The 21,979-nt window shown below is 35.0% G+C and overlaps 1 protein-coding gene across 2 annotated transcripts in view; it reads right to left on the bottom strand.

Moving 5' to 3' along the window:
* The window catches only part of LOC129242000 (serine/threonine-protein phosphatase rdgC-like), an 82,369-nt gene that overhangs the window by 2,425 nt on the left and 57,965 nt on the right, over nt 1-21,979 (bottom strand). For both annotated transcript variants that reach the window (XM_054878563.1, XM_054878564.1), the window contains exons 9-13: nt 1,890-2,075; nt 816-1,068; nt 584-747; nt 399-498; nt 107-316 (exon numbers count right to left, since the gene is read on the bottom strand). In XM_054878563.1, coding sequence (XP_054734538.1) covers nt 107-316; nt 399-498; nt 584-747; nt 816-1,068; nt 1,890-2,075 — 913 coding nt within the window. The remainder of the gene's footprint in view (nt 1-106; nt 317-398; nt 499-583; nt 748-815; nt 1,069-1,889; nt 2,076-21,979) is intronic.

Genomic DNA, 21,979 nt, shown 5'->3' with positions numbered 1-21,979 from the left:
ATATGTATACTCGTATGTTTGCACTTAGCAAGTAACTTCACCAACTCTCGTAAATAATGACCTGTTTTATTGTTTATTTTTTTTGCATTCGTTTTTGAATACTTACTGCGCCCCTTTGGTTTTGTAGGTTGCGCATCCTTGCGCGCTTGATCGCTAAGACGAAACGCCTCCAGAAACTCATTGAGATCCACAAAGCCATCTTTATTGATATCCATCATTTCACACATATGCATCAATTCCTTCTTGGTGCCAGCTGTAGGCATATATTTTCGTAGCAAATCTACGGCATCACCAAACTCATCTAATGATATCTGCCCTGCATATTTGATGGCGAAAAGATATTTGGTAGAAACGTTTCAATATAAGTAAAAATGGTTTTTTTTTCTCTCCACACTCACCCGAATGATCCTTGTCCAGTATGTGAAATATTGCTATTAAGCTGGACTTATTTTTGTATAGGGCATCGGTAACACTAGGTGAGGATTCCGCTTCTTCAATCTGGTAATTCAAGATATTCATATTTTTTTGTCAAACATTTTTGTGAATTTTTTTTTTATGTTTTTTAACATTTCGATTAACTTACAATAACATCTGTGTCGAGCAGCTCCAAAGTAGTGAAATAATTAACGAGATTTGGATCGCTTTCTGGAAGTTGTGGTGACAATCTATCACGCATCAAACGCCATGGCAAAGACATCTGCGTCACTCGCTCCATTGCATCCGACCACTGGCTGACCGTTATGACGCCTGAATTTGTATATTAAGAGAGTTAAACGTATAATAAATCCATTGTTTTTAATTCTTTTTCGTTTTACCGGTATTCTTAGGGTCGAGTTTCGAAAACTCCTTCTCGAGTAGTTCACGTCGGGTGTGCAATCTGCCTCCTAATTCACGTAACGCTGAGCTTTCGATAATGCTGATACGTTGCCGGAACGATAGTTTGTCCGTCTTTGACGCCGCCGACACATACTGCACGAATTGTGTGTCCAATTGTGGGCCGACCTTTAAATAAGCACCTTTATTTGAGCCGACTGCATAATAGTTGGATGCGGAGAAAATTGTGACGAGCTAAGAGGAGCATGGAAATAGGGAAAAGACTATTGCAATACATCAGGTTATGCAAAATGTAAAGATGGCGCCATTCTAGTACCACTACTTCGCTCTGTATGAATTTGACATAATCGTTGGGTGTGTGACGTCACACTTGTGCAATTTATTCGTGTGTTGTCTATGCAATTTCTTATTTTTCATGTATTTTGGCTTACATTTTCATATTTCTCTCACGAAACTGCACCAGTGTGACGTCACGCCTATCTGATAAGAGTAATCTGGTATTCTATTATTCTTGAAAAAATACAATAAATATTCCTCCTTTGAGATAATAAAGAAGGCTGCGCATATCGCAGTGCCGTTATTAGTCAATCGGTAAATTAAACGGAATCAGATGTTGAGCTGAGAAAAGTTTTTTTTTTAAGTTTTTCGTTTCTTTTCCTATTTCTATTCCCCTACCTTTCTCCTTTACATTAACCTCACCTAACTTTTCCTTGTTTGTATACAAAAACCGACTATTTTAATATTCTCTTCTAACACTAACTTTTCCTTGTTTGTATACAAAACCGACTATTTTAAAACTCTCTTCTGACACCTCACTCACAATTACGTTACATTAATCTTACGCTCACTTTTCCACAATTTTCAATTCTATAACTCTTGGTATATCATTTGGCTCACTGAGCAATCTTTCCCTCACACATATTTGATGTCAGCGAGCTGAAGAGTATCTGCATCACTGTATGTTTAGTGAGAAAGCGAGATGGCAAGAATGACGCATACCAGTTACACGACGCGAACAATACTGACTCTAGATGTAGAGCATAGATTTATCATACCTGTCCATTGTGTGCGAATTCATATCCATCCGGTTTGCATTCGTGCGATCGCACCAGGAATTGTAGCTTGTATTTTGTGAGGAAAGTTTTTGTTACATCGGGTCCGAAATACGTGCCAGCACCACGCAATGCATTTGGCTGGCAACCGTCGGTCATCTGGGGGTCACTCCACATTATATCGAAAACCTGAAAGAGAAGGAACGGGTCTTAATAAATATTTTTTGTTTTCTAACAAACTTTGTTGATCCTGTAAAATGAACTCAGTTTTGAAAAGCATACAAGGTTTTGCCTACCTATATTACCTATGAACAATGGCTCTCACTCTATCGAAAAGGAAAATTTGTAAGACTTACCGGCCATATAAACATAAATTTAAATTGAGGGAGGAATTTTGATACTTCTGAAAATCCTGTAGTCATATGGAAGAAATATTGTCTGAATTTATACAAAGAGTCAAACAAGTTTTGGCACAGTGATTTTTTTTACCATATTCCCACCGTATTTTATGCCAATTTTTCCTTAATTTTCTATAAAAATATAGTTCATACTGGAAGAAGAGCAACATATTTTAAGGTTTTAAACTTTATGCAACATTAAAAAAATACTAAATTTCCAAAAAAAAAGTTTAATGTTTTTACATCGAATTATAAATTTTTTTTGGTTTGCAGTTTTAAAGCTTAATTATAATAATTCTATAATAGTAATAAAGCGGGTATTTGAAGTTGGTAAAAACTATTGTTGATTTTTAATATTAACTGACAGTCTTGCATATTTCTCTCATGCAGCGCTTAAAAGCTTGAAGGGAAGAAAATGCAGTTTTAGACAGCTTTTGGTACAATAAAAGCTAGATTTTCCCAGTAAGTTAACGCAGAAATTTTGAATGCAAAAAATTAGAATATTGTAAAAGCAAATCTCTCTGCCAAACTTTTTTTGATTTGCGGTAAGGTATTTAAATTTTTGCTCTGTGAAAATTCTAAGGTTGTTTATTTTATCAGCGCAAAAGAATCCACAGCGACAACCGGCGGCAAGAGTTTATATATGCTTCGAGATGGATTTTCAACCATATTGTCAACCGCTTCCTGTGACTTATTTAGAGAATTTTTACGGGATTATAACATCCAACTCGAATCTGCTAAAAAAATGCTATTCAGCTCGACGTTCCGACTGAAATTTGAAAGAGAAAGTGGCAGTGGATAGGACATACCCTTAGAAAAAGTGATGAAAATATTTCTGCTTTGGCCTTCCAACAAGAGGGCCGAGAAGAGAGTACTTCACATACCACCTGGAGCGGCTCAACTAAAGCTGAAATGAACTCCCTTGGCCTTACGTGGAACGAACTGATATATAACTGGATATATAGCTCAAAACCGTATCCCTTGGCGAAGAGCCATAATTGACGCCCTATGTTCCAATAGGAGCTAAAGGAAAATATAAATGTAAAATGAAGTATTGAAACTTCTTTAAGTTTTTTTATAATAATGCATAATATTTCAAGAATACTCTGGAAAAATTTGGAGTCGGTTCAAAATGGTCGAATTTATGAGCAATTGAGAGTCCGTTCCCCAGGAAGGGTTTCTATACCTGCTCGACTTTAAATTTGGCATTTTTGAAGTCCGCATATGCCATTATGCCGAGCTTCGGTGTCCCTAGGAAACGATTACGAAAAATTGAAAACTCAAAAAAACTTTTCTGCGGTACCTCGAAAAACCTCTTGATTAACCAACGCATTTTAGATTTTTTATTTCAAACGATTAGCAACTTTTTTCGAAGCGTCTATTGAAATTCACTGCTACTCGCTGAATTTTCAATATTTTGCACTGACAATTTAATAAAGTATTTTTCAAATATTTAATTATTACATGGAAATTTGATAAAATTAACTAACACTTTCTGCATGGCCGGCGTAGTCGAATCGGGTGGTGCGTGACTAGCATTCGGAAACGCACAGGGTCGAATCTAGGGCATGAAATATCAAATGATAGAAGCAGTTTCTTCTAACGGCGAAAACGTTTTTTCTAAAAAAAATTTCGGGCACTCGTTGTACGGAAAAAAGCACCCTACATCGCCAGCGGAAAAAAAAATTGAAAAATAAAAACGTAATTTTTGAGCACTTTGAGCTACAAAACTGCATACTCGAAAATGTTCCAGTAATTTTGATTAAACAGTTAAAAATTTAATGAAAATTCGCCGTATTTGAAATTTTGCGTTATACCCTATGATCAGAAAGTACCAGAAATGCTTAATTTAAACGAACTGCGCACGTGGGAACCGGCCCACATTTTTTCTTATGTTGGTAGGGCTATAAGACACACATCTGTCACTTCTTAGCGTCTACGGATCATTAGTGTCTGCCTGGCCGGCCGGAAATGTGGGCAAACAATTCTTCAATTTTTTTTTTTTTACCAAACACCAAATACCAACGTACAAGCACCGTATTCACCTGATATGGCCCCGTGCGATTTCTTTTTGTTTCCCAAGTTGAAGTTACCACTTCGTGGAAGGAGATTTCAGTCGATAGAGGAGATCAAAGAGAATACGACGAAGGAGCTGAAGACCATCCCTTCGTCGGCCTACCAGGGGTGCATGGAGAACTGGGTTAAACGTTGGCACATGTGTGCTGCTTCAGACGGGTCATATTTTGAAGAAGATAAAATAAATTTGCCTGAAATTTAAACCTGTTTTGTTTTATTTAAACATTTCCGGTACTTTCAGTTCATAGCGTATGGTTTTTGTTGGAGTACTATAAATTATAGTTTTATAAAACGTAATGAAATTAAAAAATAAATAAATAGTCAAAACTTATGAATATATGTTGTAAAGTTTCTATTGACGCGGACATTATACATCTATGTGGTCAAAAAATTTCTTCAAAACATGTCTTTTTCCCATCGAATTAGCCTTGAATACGAGCGCAATAGTGTTGAAAAAGGTGACGTAAGATTAACAGTAAAGTGCCATACACCAACTTTAAATAATATAAAATTTATTCTCGCATAAAATATGCAAAAACAATATTAAATTCCATTTGTTTTGCACATAAATTGATAAATGATTGTGATAAATTATATGAGCATCTCTTTGAATGGGTGAGTATGCGTAAAATCATGAACACAAATTTCAACCGCAAATGGAAAATGTTGAATAAATATGGAAGTGCGAAATAAATAAAACAACAACATAAGTTAAATAAAGTAGAACAAATGTGAGCGAACAGCAGTCAGCATTTGAAGGTCAATTGCAGTATTGCTGCGTGAAGGAAACCCCAAACAAATAAGTAAATGGCTTGGAATAGCTTTTTAACACACATTTAGCAGCATTATGCAATTACAGCTAATCTAGATTAATGATGAATCAGGAAATCATTTAATGCGATAGGAGAATATGTTTTTTGTTTTGTTTGTTTGTTTTGGGAGAGTGATGTTAAGAGATGCGGTCAGAAAGCTATTTATCTCATTTGCTAAATGCTTTAGCAAAAGGCTTGGCTTGGGGGCACATTCTTGAATGATATTGTATAATAATACTAATGGCATAGTACAACAACAATAAAATAATAGTGTAGTATAGTGGTGTAAATTTTTAGCAACAATTTTTGCAAGCATTTTATGTTTCTGGCTGAGTTCACAAGTTGAACGCACTATATGACAGCCGCTTAAAATACGTGAATTAAACTTTCTAACTGGTCTAAACAATACCCACACTTAATTTTATTTAAGGGGTTAGGGGTGGTCAGCATTTTCAAAAAATTGGATTTTTTTTTGCATTTTCTTGAAGTATAATATCTTAAAAATTTTGTGTGAAAACTTCAAGTGAATTCAACAAATATTTTGGAGTTATTCAACAATTAACAAAAGGTGGTCGGGCGCTAAGGAGCGTTCGAGAACAAGTAGCTAGCAGCAGAACTGGATGCTGCACGTATGAAAGTGGTAGATAAGCGTGCTAACGATAGCACTCGAGAAAGTAGAAAGCTACGTAGGCAATAGCAAATCAATATTTTGGAAACTGCTATCACGGCTGAAGAACTATTATAATATATGGCCCAGGAATAGATAACGCAGTGTAAGTAATTAAATAATTCGTATAACTCTACATAAATCGATAGCAAAACTTTAAATGCATTTATCTCAAACCATATTTCTTGAACTGGTAATCACTGTAACTGAAAGTATTCGAGGAAGAGGAAGACCTCCTCTGCGTTGGAAAGATCAGGTGGAGAAGGGTTTGGCTTCACTTGGTGTTTCCAATTGGCGCCGGTTAGCACGAGAAAGAAACGGCTGGCGCGCTTTGTTAAACTCGGCCAAAACCGCGTAAGCGGTTATCGCGCCAATTAATAAGAAGAAGAATCACTGTAACTTAAAAACCGCTTGGTAGATTTCAATAAAATTTATATTGGTTTTGAAAAACATAAACAACTCGTGCCAGATCGAAAGATTTTTTTTTTTATTTCACTTTTTTTTAACAATTAACTGTCGGTTTTTTTCTCGAAAAGCTGAAAAATATTTCCCGAGGCCGCCATATTGTTAATTTTGAAAAAAGCTTCGATCAAAAACAAGACTTTCTATTAATACAACTAATTTCTCTTGGACTTTTGATGATCCCCATAGGGGACTTCTGGAGAAACGGGCTCCACACAAGCAGCGATAACTTTTACAATTATAATTTTTTTTTTTTTTGAAATTTTGGTAAAGTCATGATGTATTAATGCCATGTTTTTTTGTTTCTAAAATAAAGCAATTGGCTAGAAAAAAAATATTATTAAAGTCATAATTTTTTCGGGCCTCTAACTACCTCTAACCCCTTAATGTTTTGTGTGTTTTTTTATATGGTGTGTTTTTAAAAGCTTGAGCACTTAAAAGCATAGTACAAATCATAAATATTCTTAGAATTTTTTTTATAATCTGGTAGATAATTTCATGGCATGTAATTTTTGAATATCATATCCGGCTAGCCGCTATGAATTACATGGACCATTCGATCAGTCCAATTTTTTACTACTTTTTCCAATAAATCTGAATAATAAATTTAAATGAGAATCATTAGCAAAAATGAGACACAAATAATACTGATTTGACTACAATGCTTGCGCGAGCTGTATTTTGCAGGCACGTAAGCTAAGATCCTTACGTCGTGGAACGTCAAAAGGCAAAGGCAAACAAGTTGAGAACGACGACGAAACCCCATATCAGCGTCTTCTTCAATATTTCACATTTCTTCAAAGTAAATTTCCACAATTTGGTACCCTTGTTCTAGCGTTAAGCGATTACACGACTTATAAGGACTTGTCAAGCCTTACTGAACAGAAATGTCAACACAGTTTGCCATTCTAAGCTGCCAAACCAAAGTTATCTATATCGGTAGTTCTCATATAGCTAAAAAAACAGCCGATATATTGCAGGTGTCTATCTCAGACATTTCAATTATGATTAACGTACTACGTCATTGGCAAAAATTATATATCTTTCGATAAGGTGATTAATTTTGCGCCACCTTGTAGGTCTCGAAAATTAGTTAGTGAAAATTAACCCAAATTTTTATGCAAGCTTTCAAGAAATTTAATCTTAAATTCAATTGGATTACCATTTGGCACTTCATCTATCCATGCATATGAATTGGAGATTTTCTACTAATATTGGATAAGTGCCAATTTTCGGATGGTGAGCCATGCAATTTGGACCTTACCACGTTATCGACGGCGAGTATCGTAGACCCATCGTCTTAATGGATGACTTACACATAGTGGAGTCTTGAAGTCCGTCTTGTTGGACGGAAGCGAAAGATGACTGGTCTCTAAAACCATCACACTGAGGCTGCAATCCTTCATCAACAAACACCTCCGCATCATCTGCAGAATATTCTGGCCAAACACCATCAGTAACAACGCACCGTGGAGATTAACGAACGAGGAACCCATCCTTAGGCAAATCAAACGCAGAAAGTGGCGATGGATAGATCACACCCTAAGCATCACGAGAATTGCTCTCTCAGAGGTCGCGGTCGTCCTAAAAACACTTGGAGCATGTCGATGCAGCACAGAACCGTGTACGATGAAGAAGTGAATAAGGAAAGAAACAAAAAAAAACACATAGGGCATCGTATGACGATCCAGTGGCTCTGCTGGCTAGGTCATGCAGTCCGAATGGATAAAAACGCTCTGGCTTTGAAACCATTCGATGCGGTACCAGCTGGTGATAGCAGAGAAAAAGAAAGATCAGGTGGGCGGGACTCGGCTTCACTTGGTCTTAGCATGAGAAAAAAACGATTGACGTGCTTTTTTGAACTCGGCCAAAATCGATTAAGGCGTTACATACATCCAGAATTTTCAAAAAATCGATGTTTTTTATACAGATTATTATTCTTTATAGTTTTAGGCGTATTTCAGGTCGATTGTAAAAATTCCCTATATATAGAAAGTTATGGTAGAAAATCTAACTGCCCGACAAGAGTTTGATGCGCACAGGTAGCTGTCCTTCATTTGCACTTGAAAGTTTAAACTCGTTTTTCTCGAAACTACTTTTTCCGGCACGTGATGCGGTTTTTTTTAAATATTCGAAAGTGTTTTCTCTATGGTCTGCCCATCCGGATTTTGACATTTTTATTAAAAAAATTTATAAACATAATTAAAGTGTGACATTTATGACGTAAAACGCATACTTTTTTTTAAATATCGTAAATTGCAAAACTTTTCGAAATTCAAAAATCCGCCCCGACAGACTATAACTACAACTTTATTTTACAAGAATTTTTTTACTATTTACAGATCAATCAACATTTCAAACAGACCGTGGAGGAACTTTTTTTCATAGTACTTTCTGTGGTTCTTTATATACTAATTTTTGTGAAGAAAAATTAAAATAAATTTTTTACAAAGTTTAAGTACTAACAAACAATGTATGTAATTTTTTTATATAATATGTATTGCTATTATTATCCCTTCTAAAAACAGTTTTTATTTTAGCGCAATTTTGGTGGTGCTGGACGTATGTAACCGCTTAAGCGGTTGTTGCGCCAATAAAGAAAAAGAAGAGCCCTTTTACGTATTCAAAATCATCCTCACACAAACACTTTTTGGAGTGATTAAGGCCGCTTGTGCCGTTCCAGTGATCCCTGATTTTAGTTTGGATCCAGTTTTTGGTTTTCTGTTTTATGTCATTTTTGTTAAAGCCGAAAAATGGGGATGGTTCAATAAATAACCCCTCTGCTCCTTTTTTGGCATAAAAGTCTGCCTTCCCGTTTCCTTCGTGTCCCTCATGTCCTGGCACCCAAATCAATGAAACCTGATTATGAGTGGCTAGTGCGTTGGGTGCATTGTTACACTCTATTAGGACTTTTGACTTGAATGTGAAGCTATTCAAGGTCCAAGGAACCGATTGGCTGTCTGAAAGTATTTTAATTTTTACTCTCTCGAACCGTCTTTTGGATATGATTTCCACTGTTTCCATTATGCCGCAGAGCTCCGTATGCAAAATCGTGGTATCTGTACTCAGTGTTAGGGATTTGTGTGCTCTAGGCCCCAATATTCCTGCTCCTACTCCTTGAAACCATCTGTGTACCATTTTTGTGAGTCATCATTTATCCATGTTGGGTTAGTGTTCCACTCTTCCCTAGACGGAAAGATAACCTTGCATCTCTGTATAAAGTTGAGTACAGGTTCCGTGTGGTCCTTCGCCTGGGATCCTCATGCATTTAATCGCGCTCTTAAACCTTTCTCAGATAGAAACTGGCAGTTCTTGCTACGTTCCAATTTTTGTTTCTATTGTTATTGTATTTAAGAAAATTGTATACCCTATGAACGTATTACTTTAAATTAAATTATTCGTGGATTATTATTTTATTATACTGCAAACATTTTAGAGTCAAAAAATTATTAAAATTTTTATTTTTAGCATTCATTATGAGCTCAAGAAAGAGTCAGAAAAAAATTAAATTTTCTGCTAATTAAAGCATGAAGCCTAAGTGAGTTCGCGAAATGACCAACTTAGCCGAATGCGTTGGTGTGTGACTACCATTCGGAAGTATACAAGTTCGAAACCTCGAGATAAAACACCAAATATTAGAAATGTTTTTTTCTTAAAGCACTCCTACATCGGCAGGCAATAGCAAATCTCATGGTGTATTTCTGCCACGATGACTGGCTTATCAACCAAACAAATATCTGCTGTTCGGATGCGGCATAAACATAAACTCCCTCCATCAGACGCACATCACAAATGGGAGAAGCAGTTCAATCAAACATCCAAAAAGCCTAAGTCTAAGCGCCAAATATATATGTATATGTAAATATGAGTGCGAAATTCAAAACTTAAAAAAAATATCTAAAATATCCACTTCAAACAATTTTCCTTTGTTTGGCATTCTAATCGCAGTTTAAAAAGATGTTCATACCCTTTTACACGAGTAAATACGATTTTCCTTGCCAAGTAAATGTAAGCGTACAAACTTATTTTGTTAAAATGCAATTTTTGTGTATGTATGCATCTCATTCAAATGCTGTGCTGCCTCTTAAGTCTATGATTTTCTCACACTTTAAAAATATTGCGATGTGTGCATATATGTATGAGTGTGTGTACATGTGCGTATGATATACGTGAGCCTTGTGTGAAATACACAAAACTGTGCAAAAACATTTACTTTGAGAAAGTACAAAGTCTGTAGAAGATTTATAAAAAAAATGTATGTACATAAAAGAAGACCATAAAAAATACACGCACAATTTCTGTTTTTTCACAAACCTCCTAAAACCAACAACCCGAACTTTTTTAAATCGAAAATTTTCGCTCTTGACTACAATGAACGTGAGTGCGTGTCATTTCTGCCAGCGTTAAAATCCTTTGTAGATAAAAGCAAAGAAGTAAAATGTTTAGTGCCATTGCAGGTTTTCTTTAGCACCATGAAAATTCTACTACAGTGAGGTAGTTATACTTGCTAGAAAGAATTTAATAAGCATTTCTTAAAGAAGCAAAACAAAACAAAAATAAATAAAATAAGAAAAATGTCATTCTTTATTTTCTGATCAAATCGAAGAGAGATCTGAAAAAGCAAAACTTCATTCTTTATTTTCCGATCAAATCGATGAGTGATATGTATAATAGTAAAAACATACTATCTACTATTTGCATAGTATGAGCGGCCTTGGTAGTCTAGCGTAATTGCACTGCCATCCCAGAGGTTGTGGGTTCGAATCCCACGTAAAACACGGTCCTCGCACTTTCCAGATGTACCTACTTTCCCTGTTTTTAAAACAAAAAAATCATTCCTCAAACTCAAAAACGTATCCTTTTCATCCTTACTCCTGTACAATGGTCAGCGCATTATTTGCATTGTGGCATTTGCGAAAACAAGCAAAAACAAAGAAAAACACACAGTTACACATTGCACCAGCAAGAGGGAGCAGGCAGCCGCGGTAATAGCGCAGACACACCACTTTAGCGAAGTCCTCAACCATCTTTGTGATCCTTCTGTTACAAAAATGTGACACATAGATGGCGCTTCAACCAATAAGAAGGCGCTGTTCTTAAGCAACGACAGGTGGGCATTCCCACTACTTAGGACTGAGAGCGGCAGGCTAATCACCTATCTTCTCAGAAATCAAATACATCAACGAAACCAACGCAAGACAAGTCTTGTCGAGGCCCTATGCTCCCGAGAGGAGTGAACAAGGAAAACAACAAATTTGCATACTATGGCTGATCTCAAGAAGAATCTCGTTGTATGGTGGCAACACGACTTTACGCAAAAATAGCATTTGATGCTGAAAAACGATACGAATTTTCTGGGGCTGAATACAGTGGCTAGGAGACCAGTTTGCGATACCAAAAAAACTTGCAAACTACCTCCACTCAAGCTGTTTTTTAATTCCTCTTGCAATATTACGAAATTTCCCAAATAAAATTTCGCCATAGTTTTTGTATTCTTTTGGATATGGAAATTTAAAATATGTGCATATTTATGTGGCACTCAACCAATTCACATTCATTTTACATACGAGTGTAAATTGAATACAGCCGACAGTACTTTCAGTGTTCTTTCAACTGGCGCATTTTCTTAAGTCAATTTCTTGTTTGCGCTTTCTTGTTAATTACTTTCTGCCGTAGACAGCTTGCTTCGCCTTAATGTCTACAATTAAGAAAAATATGCATATATATGTATGTATGCATGAAAAGAAACTTCTCACGGCACCAATTTGCACTTACAATTGGTATACAATTTTCAATCTTTTTCCCGTGACAGTCGTTTCCTAATTTGCGCTCATTTAATACTTTTTGTCGCCGTCTTGACACACACAAAAGGCGCGAATCTTAGTCATGAGCACAACTGCGGAATATTTCTAGGAATGCAAAGCAATCATTTTGCTTTATAAAGAATTTCTTTTTTAGTTTTTTTTTTTACCTTTTGCACCGCATATTAATTTGAGTGCATAGCACGCCACCGCAGTCACTGCAGTCGCCGCCTTAACTAGTTGTAATTATAGGGCGATTTATGTTTTATTTTTTTTTTTTTGCGCAAATTGTAAGCTTTGTCGTTCTCAGCAGTGATTTCGAGAAATCTACTGATGTGGATTAAATGTTTAAGAGCACTAGTATTAAGCGATATTTCGCGGAAGTGATACTAGCAGTAATATTTTGCTTAAATAATAATAAATCAATTGAGTTTGAGACGAAGTTTTCATTGAATATGGATTGGAGGGTCTAACGTTTTCGCTAATCACTTTAGTAAGCGCTTGGTCAGAAGAGTAAATGATTCTGTAATTAAGTGAGAATTTATATCACTTCAATTAAATAACTGGAGAGTAATGAAATAAACTCAGATAATCAGAGCTTAAGGTAGTCAGTCATACAGAACCAAATTGTTTATCAAGGTTAATCATACGCCATGTCTCACAAAATTAAGTTACCTTTGTAATGGATACAATTGTATTTGTACGTTTATTTAATCTTTTTCTTATATCTTTAAAAGTTTTTAGCTACTGCTTCAATAAATCTACATACAGCCCGCGACTCATTACTTTTACATCAAAGCATAGCTCATCATAATTAAAAAAAAACTATATAAATCAAATCTCCCAATTTTATAAGACATTAGAAAAATTCTATAAATATATATCATAGAAAAATTCTACAAATTTTTCATCTCAACCTCACGGTTTTCATTTAGAACTTTTAGATGTTGGTATACTTTTTCGACTATTTCTTGTTTGTTTTTGAATGCTCATTACTTTTACATCAAAGCATGACTCATTATCTAAATAAATAACATATTGGGTAGTCGAAAAAGTCTTTTCGTATTTTGTCAATAGATGTCGTTGGAGTCATCTATCTCCAGTGCTACCAATCACATTGTGTCATATCATATGGTGTTAGAAAGGTGACATTTTAAGCTTTATTTAACAAAAAAAAATTTAATTCGGAGGAGTTTAAAAAAAGTTATAGCTGTTCAAAAATGAGTGAAAATAATGAAGAAATTCGCTATTTTTTGAAATTTTTGTATAAAAAAGGGAAGTATGCCACGCAAGCCACCAATGAAATTTGTAAAGTTTACGGAGACGATGCTGTATCAGTTCGTGTAGCACAACAATGGTTCGCTCGCTTCCGTTCTGGAAATTTCGATGTGAAAGGTGCACCTCGCTCCGGTCGACCTATCGTTGAAAAAGTCGATAAAATTATGAAAAAGATTGACTAGGACCATCACATAAGCTGCTATGACATCGCCAATGCACTAAGCATTCATCATCAGATGGTTTTGAACCATTTAAAAAAGGCTGGTTACAAAAAGAAGTTCGATGTTTGGGTACCACATGAATTGTCTGTGAAAAATTTAATGGACTGAATTAACATCTGCGATTCTTTGCTGAAACGAAATGAAATCGGACCATTTCTGAAGAAGGAGACGAAAAGTGGATCAAATACGACAATAATGTGCGAAAAAGATCATGGTGCAAGGGTGGTGAAGCTCAACAAATGATCGCAAAGCCAGGATTGGCGCCTCGAAAGGTTATGCTGTGTGTTTGGTGGGATTGGAAAGGAATCATCCACTATGAGCTGCTCCAGCCCGCTCGAACGATTGATTCTACACTTTACTGTCAACAACTGATGAGATTGAAGCAAGCAATCGAAAAAAAGGGCCAGAACTGATCAGCAGAAAGGGCGTCGTCTTCTATCAGGAAAACGCTAGGCCACAAACATCTTTGATGACTCGGCAAAAACTGGGAGAGCGTGGCTGGGAAGTTTTGATGCATCCACCATATAGCCCTGACCTTGCACCATCGGACTACGATTTGTTTCGGTCAATGCAGAACTCCCTTAGTGGAGTAAAGTTGGCTTCAAGAGAAGCCTGTGAAAATTCTTGTCGCAGTTTTTCGCCGAGAAACCACAAAAGTTTTACACTGATGGAATAATGTCTCTAGAAGAAAAATGGCAAAAGGTGGTCGACCAAAATGGTTTAATAAAGTTCATTATAAATATAAAAACAAAAATGAGTTGAAGTTTGATTAGAAATACGAAAAGACTTTTTTGACTACCCAATATAAATTCAATTTTCAAATTTCATATAAGTCCATTTTCAAAAAATTACAAAAAATCACACAAATAGAGAAATTCCACAAATTTTTAAATTTTAATAATAAAGCGCACCTTTGAAGTTGTTAGGAAGTCCTATTGATTTTTATAAAATTTCCTTGATTGTTTCCCCTTCCCCTTTGTAGAGTCCACAAGCATACAGACGCAGAGATAGACGAAGAGGATATTGGCGATGCAGCCTGCATGACGAAATAACACGAAACGATCTTACTTGGATTTAATTGAGCCACAACGCAAACATAGAAATAAGCGGAAATCGTTAACTTTGGCACTAAGCACCACAAAATCGGTGCTTAAGAAAACTATAAAAATATAATGATGAAAATTTAAAAAGAATATCAGAGAAGTGGCAAAAATTGGTAAAAAAATGCTGTTCTATTGGGTTGGCAACTAAGTAATTGCGGAATTTTTTAAAAAATCAAGGACAAAGAAATGGAACTAAGTAACTTTATTCTGTAATGTATTGCCCATTCTAATCAATGACCTTTTGCAATCTTTCAGGCAGTATCCCACTTCATCAAACTTCTGGTTATTAGAAAAAAATTTAATCAGGTACGATTTGACATCATCATCATTATTGGAATTTTTACCATTCAAGGAGTTTTTAAAGATCGAAACAAAAAGTAATCGCATGGTGCAAGGTCAGGAGTATATTGGGGATGTGGCAAAACATCCCAACCAAGCTCCAATAACTTTTGCCGAGTGGCCAAAGATGTGTGTGGCCTTGCATTGTGATGATGGAATACAATACTTTTTCAATTTGTCAATTCCGGCCGCTTTTCTTCAACTACATTGTTTAATTTCGATAGTTGTTCAATGTAGACATCAGAATTGATCGTTCGGTTGGGTGGTAGGAGTTCAAAGTAACTCCTTTGTAATCCCACAAAACTGATAACAAAACCTTCTTTTGATGAATATCAGCTTTAGATGTTCTTTGAGTTGGTACATCTGGCCTGCCTTACCATCTTTTCCACTTCATATTGTTGTAAACAACCCATTTTTCATCGCTAGTTATCAGTCACTTTAAAAGTGGATCATTTTCATTACGTATATTATCTTTAGCAAATCGCGTTGCGTTAAATGCGTTTCTTCATGAGGAACCCATGTATCAAGTTTTTGAACATAGCCAATTTGTTTTAAGTGATTTTTAATGCATCTGTGTGATACATGAAGCTTCTTTGCAATCGCACGTGTTGCACTATGACTATCCGAATCGATTATTGCTTTGAGTAGGGCGTCATCAACTTCAACTGGACGACCAGAGCGTTTTTCATCTTTGAGTGTAAAATCACCAAAACGAAATTTGGCAAACCAATTTTGACACTGCCGTTCTTTTAAGGCTTCGGTACCATAAACAGCACATCACTTTTTATGCGATGCGGTTTTCCCTTTGCGGAAATAAAAAAGCAAAAATAACGAAAATGTTCCTTTTGCCTTTCCATTTTTCAATGAACGCCAAACGAAAATGACGCAACCGATCAAAAAAACAAATGTATTTTAAATTTGTACTACGTCTGCAAACCTAAAAATTCAACTGAAGCCATCTATGAGTGAAACCCACAATTACTTAGTTGCCAACCGAATATTATTTTGCCCAAAAGTATATGCATAGCATATTCTTTAAAATTGTAAGACTTTTAGAGAAAAAAGAATGCCATTTCTCTTACTGATTTCCGTGACTTGGAGATCGAGGCGCAAAAGGAAAAAAAGAAACTAGCTATCCAAGATGATAGCGTCTTGAGTTTATTTTCCATTGACACTATTGTCAATGGAATGAAACGAGAGCAAAACTTCATTCAAAAATTTGTTTTCAAGAAAAATGCGCTGCAATTTGACTCTGTTGCCATTACCTGAAGGCGACTTAGGACCACTGCTACTGCATTCGCCCACATATTTCGATATACTTTATTCTTGCAACTTTTTATTTTCAGATGCTCTAAAGAGCATACAAATATTTACACTTTAGTTGGATATTCATGCCTCTTCTGCATCGAATGCACTATTATTTAAGTAAACTCCCTTAAGTATGCACCATTTTCTTATTTGCCTCGCATAGTTTTATACGTATGTACATATGTATGTTCGAATGCCCTGTTGTGTTATTTAAATTTGCACGCATGTGCCCGTGTTGATGGATGTGCAAATGTATTAATGCACTTGGGTATTTTTAACTGCCTGTTGGACAGTTGTCACGCACACAAAATACCAAAGTATGTGTGCATGTTTGCACGCATGTGTGCACTTATTTAGTCGGAAAACATGCTCAAGTGCGTCAGTATATTTAAGTAGTTGTTATTGCAGTCATAACAGTTTTACCAAATATATGTTGTCGCTGTTGCTGACGATGTCATAAAATGTTTATTTTTATAGTTGCAGCTGTTGGTAGCATAAGCGTGGCAAAAAACAAAAAAATCAATTGTTGCAGCATTGCATTATTTCGCAATTTTTCGTAGTTTCTGCCCGAATTTTTATTTGAATTTTTGTTTAATTATAAAATGTAGAGCGCAAAAACTAACCTAAGTCGAGCAGAAATTTCTGAAAAAAAGAGTGTAATTCCGAGGCAGTTATTTAGATTTGAAAAAATTAGGCAACATTATGTACGTAAGTATGGCTACATTTTTTTTTTTTTTCTTCTTTTATTTCCTATATTAATCACACATCTGGCTTACTGACAATTAACAATTAATAGGTCAATTTGTGGAACAACATCAAGACGCACGCCACAAATAGGAGGAGGAGCTCGACCAAACACCAACAGGGTATACACGCAAATTATATATATAGAATAGGTAAATTACTCGGGTCCTCAAATTTCGTATCAATAAAAAATGTGAAAAATTTTATGAATTTTGCAAAACTATAATATATTATTGCGAACATTTTTTTTATAATAAAAAAATTAAAAAGTTTTCGCGACTTTCTCAATGTTTTTATGGAAACCAAAACTCAAAGTTTTACTCCTTGCATGATTGACCTGAAAATGATTGACGTATATAAACAACTAAAAAAATGTTTGAATTGTTAAAGCACAAATTTTCCATTCATTAGAAAAGTGATTAAGTGATCAAAAAGTGTTAAAAGTGATCCAAATGCATTTTCTGCATATGAAAAAATATATATTTATTATATATTCTTTTCCAATGGAAGAAAATGCGCTACACTCCAGCGCAAAAAAATTTCAAAAATAAACGAAAATTCTGTGCCACTTTATACATATATGGGCTAAGAGAGGTCGCCCAAATAGAAAGGAAATGGTAAGCCTCCGAGTGTACTTCTACTCTAAAAAAAGCTACTCATGGAAAATCATCTGCCGTTCTGAGGCAGTATTAAAGTGTAGCTACTTCCATTTGTGGAGGAGAGCTTAGCCAAACCCATCAATTACTTATACAGGTATATACAGGCCGCGAAAAAACTATAATACCACTACATTCTGATTAGTTTTTGTTTCTTTCATTTTGCTTTTTTGATTTCAAATAACTTTTTTTAATATGTTTAAGTCCACTCTTATAAAATTTATAAGAATTCGACAATTTGTCATCAAAATTCCAAATATACAATAATATTTTAATAATGAAATTTGGTTAAGCAGTTATATAGCACATTGAATTTGGTGTCCTGAAGTGCAAGATAGAGCGGCTCAAAATTCTAGTTGATTTGTTCTAACTTTTTTCTTGCCTTCTGTATTTATATACATACAGTATTTTTCAAAACTAAACGCCCATTATTATTTTTTTGTTTTATTGGCCAAAACGTAATAGTCCTTGTTAAATCTTCCTTCTATATTTTAACGTTTTTAGTCTCATCCGCACTTTGATTGGCTTTAAATTATCAATACCACGCAGTATGCATAAGTTGTAGTAGCTTATTTTCATTCGTATGTAATTTTTTTCAATTCCTCGTGAGATTGATTCGCTTATTTTCTTTTCGTTTATTTAGAGGTAAGAATTACTTATATGAAATCGAAAAATTTCATCAAATTCAAGGAATTTTCATTATTCATTTCGAGTCTATGCAAGTATTTTCTGAGCACCAAGCACCAAGGGTATTTTTTTTAGAGGTTAGGTTTTAAGATGAAATAAAACGTATATAATTTAATGTTATGGCCAGAATTTAGCTTTATTATAAAGATAAGGGTTCGCCATTATGTTTTAAAAATGATTTCGGGCAAGTGGCCGCCGCGGCTGGCTCGAATAAATTCCAGCCGAGAGGCCCAATTTTCGACCACTTTTTGCAGCAATTGGGGCCGTATGTCAGCAATAACGCGCCGAATATTCTCTTCCAAGACGTCAATCGTCTCGGGATTATCTGCGTAGACAAGCGACTTCACATAGCCCCTCAAGAAATAGTCCAGCGGTGTTATATCGCACGATCTTGGAGGCCACGCCACAGGTCCACGGCGCGAGATAATGCGCTCACCAAAAGTTTCCTTCAATAAATCGATTGTTGCGTTGGCTGTATGGCATGTAGCGCCGTCTTGTTGGAACCAAAGGTCGTCCACATCAACATCGTCCAATTCAGGCACGAAAAAGTCATTAATCATGGCTCTATAGCGCTCTCCATTGACTGTAACATTATGGGCGGCTTCATTTTTAAAGAAATATGGAGCAATGATTCCCTCTGCCCATAGAGCACACCAAACAGTGACTTTTTGAGGATGTAACGGCGTCTCAGCAATAGCTTGTGGATTATGTTCACTCCAAATGCGACAATTTTGCTTATTGACATACCCATTCAACCAAAAGTGAGCTTCATCGCTGAACAAAATTTTCTTGTGATGCGTCGCGCGAACCGAACCATTATTTTCGTAATAAATTTCCACCATTTGTAAACGTTGTTCAGGTGTAAGTCTATTCATTGTGAAATGGCAAACCAAACTGAGCATAAATCAAGTGACAGCTGTCAAAAAGACCATCTACGAAAAAAGTAGTGCCAACTTGAAAACCTAACCTCTAAAAAAAACACCCTTTACCTTTAATGGTCGGTCGGCATCTCTCTACTTGTATAAATTTATATGTGTTTGCATATGTAAGTGCAGATAAGCCGATAAGCGTGAGTGAGTAAGATGCACGATTCAATAATATTTATTTAATTAGTTTGGTTTCCTGTTTTGCGGTTTGCTGTCTGTCTACGTTCTCAAATGCTCAATTTGTTGCGGCCTTGTAATAGGCTGACGAATTTCTTGTTGCTGTATGTGTTAATTACTCTGTATGTGTTGCATTTTTGGGTCATCAGCTGCGCTAACAATTAACAATTATGTACAATTAAACGTAAGAAAAACATAATACCAGAATACGGTAATGCAAACTGGTCGCCAAAGAGTAAGGTCGGGCTAAAATGTAAAATAAAAATAATTTATTTTTAATAATATATATCAAATGAACTCAAACCAATTTGAAATATATTTTCCATTTTTCTCGAAAACTCTTTCGGGAAAATTAAATCTCGCGCACTAATAGGTTTTATGACTGTATCGAAAGATTTATAATTTCTGTCCAATGACGTTATCCGTCAATTCTATTTGGCACCTGTGAACTAAACAGCTGCAGTATATAAAAATGCATTTAATGGAACGCGTAAAGGTTAAAATACAGATTTCCATCACTCAAAATGATTCATTTTGTATTTAGTAAAGAAGTTATTCAAAAACTACATTGGATGAAGAATTTTATGGCACTTTGTAGAATTGATTCCATGTCAAGCGATTCAAGTAATTTGAACATTGTCGTAAATTTTTCTGAAAATTAATTTACTATATTTGTAGACTGGAGTATTGTAAAAAGTAGATAGAAAAAATCAAAATATTGAATGTTAAAATATTTGGTATACAGTTTTTAAAGTAATATATTAGCTTCTTTTCCACATTTAAAATGTTAATGATTTTTCAAAGTAAGATATCTGTACTTAAAAAAAGAACATTTTCAAGAAAAAAAATTATGGAAAAATTTTGGAAAAGATGAGAAAAAGTTTTTCTTTGTTCAAAATTTTTGGGAAAAAATTTTTTTTTTCAATTTCGAAAAACATGTCCCCTCGTATGTCGTTTTTTTCGTATCAGATTTTTTTCTAATTTTTGTTAAAATATAATTTTAACAAATTTTTTTTTAAATTTCCATAATTTTTCGGAATAAGATATATGTACTTAAACAAAAATGGAAAAAGGTGTTTGCTTTTTGAGTATTTTTTTTTTTTTTTGGTATACTCCAAATATAACTTGAAACAAATTTTTTGAAAAAAAGTTTTTTTTCCTTAAAAATTTCGTTTTTATTGTAAAAAATTAGAAATAAATTTTCATTGTCAGTTTTGCAAAATATTTTATTAGGACTTTGCTCATATCCGTTCAGATTTTATTCTAATTTTGTTGAATAACAGATAGGGCTTTGCTCAGTAAACTCTGAAAGTCTCATAGCAAAATTCCCAAAATTTCGCAAAATACGGAACTTTTAAAGTTGAAAAATTTGGTATACAGTTTTAAAGTGATTCAGTTTATTTAAACATTAAAAAAATTATTTTTGAGAATAAAAAGCAAAAGCAAAAAATGCTTCAAAAAAGTATTATTTTTTGGGAATAAGATATATTTTAAAGCATTTTTTTGTGAGAATAAAATATACTTTTTGAAAAGATTTTGAAAAAATGTTTTGTTTTGAGAATAAAATATACTTAAAAAATTTGTTTCAAAAAAAAAAAATGTTTTAGTACACAATTTATGGGAAAATAATTTTTATTGTCAATTTTAAAAAACATACCCTTCCAGAATTTCTTTTCATTTTGTACAATTTTTTGAAAAAATGTGCTTTTGAAAAAAAGTTTTTCTTTGTCCAGAATTTTTGAGAAATACATTTTTTTTGGCAATTTCGATAAACATGTCCCCTCAGATTTTGCTGTTATTTTTTATTAATAGCTAGAACTATAATTAGTATTCAATGAAAGTTTCATAGCAGGATTCCCATATATTTTCAAGCTCTTTTCAAATACATAACTTGGTGGATGTTTTTGCGCTGCAACAAGGTTGCTTCGGATAATCATACTTCGAACCCGACAAAGTCAATGAACCTTAGTCTGTGAGTAAAGGCGTCGTTTTAAAAAAAAATAAATAATTGGCGCGTACACTTCTGTTAGGTGTTTGGCCGAGCTCCTCCTCCTATTTGTGGTGTGCGTCTTGATGTTGTTCCACAAATGGAGGGACCTACAGTTTCAAGCCGACTCCGAACGGCAGATATTTTTATGAGGAGCTTTTTCATGGCAGAAATACACTCGGAGGCTTGCCATTGCCTGCCGAGGGGCGACCGCTATTAGAAAAATGTTTTTAATAATTTTGCTTTCACCGAGATTCGAACCAACGACCTCTCAGTGAATTCCGAATGGTGATCACGCACCAACCCATTCGGCTACGGCGGCCGTCGTTTTAGTGGCTGAATTTTCCAAATATGAGACCAAAAATTCCCCCGTTTTCCACCTAGACGACACCGAGATTTCCTCGTTTTCTCGGTCTTTTGCCGTGATGAGGGTAACGCTCATTAGTGCGTA

The sequence above is a fragment of the Anastrepha obliqua genome, chromosome 3, assembly GCF_027943255.1.
Source record: "Anastrepha obliqua isolate idAnaObli1 chromosome 3, idAnaObli1_1.0, whole genome shotgun sequence".
NCBI lineage: Eukaryota > Metazoa > Arthropoda > Insecta > Diptera > Tephritidae > Anastrepha > Anastrepha obliqua.
The sequence above is the reverse complement of the archived record's forward strand: the minus strand, read 5'-3'. Positions and strand labels throughout refer to the sequence as shown.